Raw genomic sequence first — 4,772 nt, 5'->3', positions numbered from 1 at the left:
GTCTAGCTGAATGCCGAGTCCCATGACAGCCATGTGCTTCTCAAACAGAACGCATGGGCACTAGCTGGAGCCTCTGTGACGCCCAGTACTCTGGGTGTTCACAAACAGCACTGCCATACTGCAGTCTTCTTTTGCCGTCACTACTGCCTGGGGCTCCCTCTAGTTGCCAAACCTATTTCACTTCTTGATAGGAAGCCTTTTCCAAACAGTGCTATTAAGCGGAGTTGCCACCATTTGGGGGTTAGTAAAAAAGTATTGGCTTTGTAGCCAGACAGATCTGAGTTTGAGCCTGTCTGTTCTTAGTTGGGTTACCCAGCAAGTTACCTATTTTGCTCCCTCATCTTTGAAATGGAATACATGCCTGCTGCACTCAGGATTGTGAGGATTACGGATAATATCTGCCCAATGTTCAACACCTAGGCATCACAATCACTCTCAAGTTTCAGAAACACTTTGAGCTCTTAGGTCAGTTGTGACTAAATGCATTTGTTATTTCAGTACATGTTTATTGAATGCCTACTATGTGCCACAGCCCGACAGTAGCTGCGTAATGATTCCTTTGGCGTGAGTATCTCCTTTCTCTTCTGGCACATATTCTCCTGGGGTAGTGACTGGGGGAAAGGGTCAGAAGCCTGGATGGCAGATCCAGTAAGCTTTTAGCACAATGATTTTAATTGCAAAAATAAACAGTTTTGTCAACTGCTCGAGAGTAGCGTCTGCTTTACAAAAATTAACAACAACAAAAGGAAATAACCCCAAAGCAAAACGTTACATCCAATGACTGCTGGAAACGACATTGCTGTACAAAAGCCCGCGCGAGACCGGCTCGGCGCTGCCCCAGCCTGCCTCTGGGGGGTCTAACGAGGGGCGCGGGGCGTGCGCCAAGCCAGTTCCAAAAGACTGTCGTGAGTCGCAAGGCAGTGCCTACCCAGGGGGTGGCCCGAGAGGACTCCCCTCAAAGCCGGGCTGACGCGGGGGTCAGCGCCCGGACCGCGGGAGCTGTCCACGGAGCTGGTGCTGAGCGAGGCGCGAACGGCGGGCACTTGAAGGGAACTGGAAGCCGGACGGCAGGCCCGCCCCGGGACGTGCCGGGGAGAGGAGAGGGGAGGGGGCCGGGCCGGGTCGCCTCTTCCGTGCCGGGCGGTGGCGGCGCCTCCGTCTACAAACCCACTGCCCCCTCACAGGGCGGCGAAAGAGAGGCCCAAGGAGTAAAAGCCAAGGCCCTTGAGCCGCTCTTCGGCGCGAGCCTTCTGCTTGAGGTGCACCTTGCTGTGCCTTTTCTTCTCATCGCTGCGCGCGAAGCGGCGGCCGCACACGTCGCAGGCAAAGGGCTTCTCCCCGGTGTGAGTGCGCACGTGCGTGGTCAGGTGGTCGCTTCGGCTGAAGTTGCGGAGGCAGATGCGGCACTGGAAGGGCTTGTGGCCCGTGTGTATGCGCAGGTGGCGGTTGAGCTCGTCGGAGCGCGCGAAGCTGCGCACACAGCTCTCCACCGGGCAAGCAAAGGCCTTGGCATGCGGCCGCGGGCAGAAGCAGCGTGCGCTGCACTTGCCGCCCCGGCGCCCCTTGCGCCGCGCCTTGGTAGCGGGGAACGCGGCGGGCGGCGGCGGCCCGGGAGGCTCCGGCACGCCGCTGCTCCCAGCGACGTCTGCCACCAGCGCTTTCGGGAAGTCCGCCGCGGCGCTGCGGAGGCCCAGGGGGGAGACCTGAGCCTGAGGGCCCGCCAGAAACTCTCCGCCGTCGCCGCGACTCCCTCCCTCCCCACCAGGAGGGGTCAGGAGACCCGGGAGGCCCTCCGCCACCTCCCCCAAGTCACCCGGGGCCAGCGGGAAAGCGTCGTAAGACCCCGCGGGGTAGAGTCTGTTGGCGGGACCGGCCGGCAGCTCCGCCGGGCAGCTGATGGACAGCAGGTCTTCGATCTTGGCCCCCACGGAGGGGAATCGGGCGTCGGGGGCGGCCTGGTAGCCTCCCTGTGACCCACAGCTCCCTGGGACTCCAGCTGAGAGTAGTTCCCAGGGAACGTAGGGGCCCTTGAAGGCCGAGGCAGTGTCCAGCGCGGGAGAGGCCGGAGGCGCCCGGAGACCTGGCTTGACGTCAGGCGGGGAGAGCTGAGGCTCATACAGGCACTGTGAGGGGGCGCCTGCCGAGGGCGAGACCTCCCAGAACGCATCTGGGAAGGTGGCAGCGCCCATATCCGGGGAGTAAAGGTCCGCTGGACCCGGCAGCAAGGCGTCGGGGCCTGCGGGGAAAGAGGCGTCCAGCGGAGACCGGGAGGCTGCAGCCTCAGGGCTGGGGAAAGGTGCCAGACCTAGGATGCCGGACATGAGGTTGAAGAGAGCCTCCGGGTCGTGCGGGTGTTCGGGTACTGCTTGGATGAAGAAGCTACCGCTGTAGCTGAGGCCAGGAGGGGGCGTGGGTGCAGGCCCCTCCAGGAAGCAGGAATCGGCTAAGTCCCCCCCAGCGCCGCAGCTGCTCAAAGCCCAGCTCAAGAAGTCGCCTGCTGAGGAGGGAGCAGTAATCAGCTCCGGGCGCATCAAAGGGCGCGCCTCGGAGTCCGCAAGCCCTTCCCCACGAAACCCTTGGGGCGCGCTGATGCATGAAAGGTGCCTTTTGCACACTGTGATCCAGCCAGGGCCCGCATACGCCCCAGGACGCACACACAAACATGCACACGCAAAACACACGTGCACAGGCAAAAGGTCGCCCTGGTAAACCCACAGGTTCCTGCGGAGGCGTTGGCTGCACAGAGGGGCTGGGAATGGGGGTGCGCACCTCGGATCCCCGAGCCTCCTACCACCCCTACCCCCACAGCTCTCTCGTCCCAGTCCCTGCAGGTTCTCAGGCACCATGCGCCCCCGCGCTGCGCAGCCGTCTGAGCACCCTCTGCCGCTCTCCTTACCTCCGGGGTAGCCGGCAGTCGCTGGCGCGTCCCTACCGGGCAGCCGGGACAATTCCGTGCTGGGTTCCGCGCAACAGCCCTCGGTGGACATGACCAAGAGCGCGTCGGGGCTGGAAAACTCGCTAAGGTGGAGCATGGCGCGGCGGCGGCTGATGGGCGCCGGGGGCCTCGCCCGCTGGGCTTGGCGGCGCGTGGGTGACGGGGAGGCCAGCAGTTGGGGTGCCCTGCGCCTCACAGACCCAAGCACCTGGGCTGTTGGCTCCAGGTGCTCACCTCTGGGAAAGGGGTCGGGGGGCCGAGGCGCCCTTGCTCGCCGGGACCGGCCTCGGGAGGCGGCTCCTCGCTTCTCCAAAGCGCAGCCGGGCTCCCCAGATCCGCGGCCCCCCCACTTATATAGCAGCGGCCGCGCGGGCTCCGGGCTTCCGACTCCCCGGGCCACTGCCATTTCGGGAGGCCCCGGCCCTGCCGCCGTGACGTAAATGCCCAAACATGGACACAGGATGTGTGCCGGGGACTCCCGAAAAGGAAAGCTCGGGCTGTGACGTCGCCTCCGCCGCTGCCGGGCCCGCGCCGCTGCGTGCGCGCTCGCTCCCCGAGCGTGGAGCCCCGTGCGCGCCGGGGCCGCGGGTGCGCCGGGTTGGGGCGCTGCGCTGCGTGGAGCCAGGCGTTGGGTTAGAGCCCCTCCCCCTTGCAGGCAGAAGCCCGCCGTCCGCGAGGCAGAACGCCCCGGGCGTTGCAATGCCACGGTTAGGGATTCGAATCCCGTCTCTGCCACCTACTACCTGGGTCATTTAATCTCCCTGAATGTCAGTTTCCTCACCTGTGAAATGAAGCTACGTACGTCTACTTCATACATTTGCTGTAAAGAGTGATTGGGTTAGAGCATGTTAAATTCTATGCATGAACACACAGTAAAGTACAGAGGTTCTTGCCATTATTCACCATTTGCTCCCATTTGTGTGTGTGTGTGTGTGTGTGTGTGTGTCATTTTCTTAGTAGCTTCCCCCCCCTCGTTTGTTCTAGAAAAAAATAATTCAATTAAAAAGGACCGTAGCGCTTGCTACTGATGAGAGAAAAAGTCAATTAGTACAGAAGGGTTTATCCTAAACCGAAAAGTAAAAGTCTCTTTTTCCTACCCATCTACGTCTTGAGGTAGCAACATCTAAATTTCTTGTGTATGCTTCCAGAAAAAAATTATGCATATGCAAGCACACACTCTGTCTTGCACTATAATTTTTCCCATTTTTTAAAAAAGATTTTATTTATTATTCACTCACAAGAGACAGGGAGAAAGGCAGAGACACAGACAGAGGGAGAAGCAGGCTCCTGGCAGGAAGCAGGATAGGGGAGTCAATCCCCAAACCAGGATTATACCCTGAGCCAAAGGCAGATGCTCTACCGCTGAGCCACCCAGGAGTCCCTTTTCCATTTATAATAGCTGAGAGATTGCCCCATGCCTGAACCTAAAGAGCTGGACCACTCTTTTCTAAGGCTGCATAGTACTCCATTGTGAGGGAGGCCAGTTTGTCCCCTATCCGTGAGCATGTACGAAGTTTCCAATCTTTGCTTTTTACCAATGTTGTAGCCAAGTTCTTAACTATATAAATGTGAATATATCTGTGGAATAAATTCCAGTCAGTGTAATTCTGGGTCAAGGGTATATAAAATTTTGATAGAAGTAGGGCCAATTTGTGCTCCTTCCTCCCTCATCTACAGGCTATGAGATGCTTCTGTAGACTTTTTTCCCCCTGCCTTTATATAGATGACTTTTACTCTAAGGATGTTATTCCCAGCAACACACAGAGAATCCACAGGATATATTTCCCTGGAATCAGCACCTGGAATAATTGGGCTTCTTATGGGGGAAAAAAAAAAC

At 58.9% G+C, this 4,772-nt stretch overlaps 1 protein-coding gene across 2 annotated transcripts; it reads right to left on the bottom strand.

Annotated features, from left to right (window-relative positions):
* Positions 1 to 485: 485 nt before the first annotated feature.
* Positions 486 to 3,460, bottom strand: EGR4 (early growth response 4). 2 transcript variants are annotated; one of them, XM_025453576.2, is made up of 2 exons: positions 2,897 to 3,460; positions 486 to 2,497 (listed from the first exon to the last, which is right to left on the bottom strand). In XM_025453576.2, exons 1-2 carry the CDS (start codon positions 3,339 to 3,341, stop codon positions 1,179 to 1,181), a joined length of 1,764 nt encoding a protein of 587 aa, XP_025309361.1. In that variant the 5' UTR covers positions 3,342 to 3,460; the 3' UTR covers positions 486 to 1,178. The 2 variants fall into 2 exon arrangements, with proteins under 2 accessions (XP_025309361.1, XP_035556610.2); XM_035700717.2 differs by having other exon boundaries at positions 486 to 2,494; positions 2,897 to 3,082.
* Positions 3,461 to 4,772: the final 1,312 nt, after the last annotated feature.

This window comes from Canis lupus, chromosome 17 (genome assembly GCF_003254725.2).
Source record: "Canis lupus dingo isolate Sandy chromosome 17, ASM325472v2, whole genome shotgun sequence".
NCBI classification, from domain to species: domain Eukaryota; kingdom Metazoa; phylum Chordata; class Mammalia; order Carnivora; family Canidae; genus Canis; species Canis lupus.
This window is presented reverse-complemented; position numbering and strand designations above follow the sequence as displayed.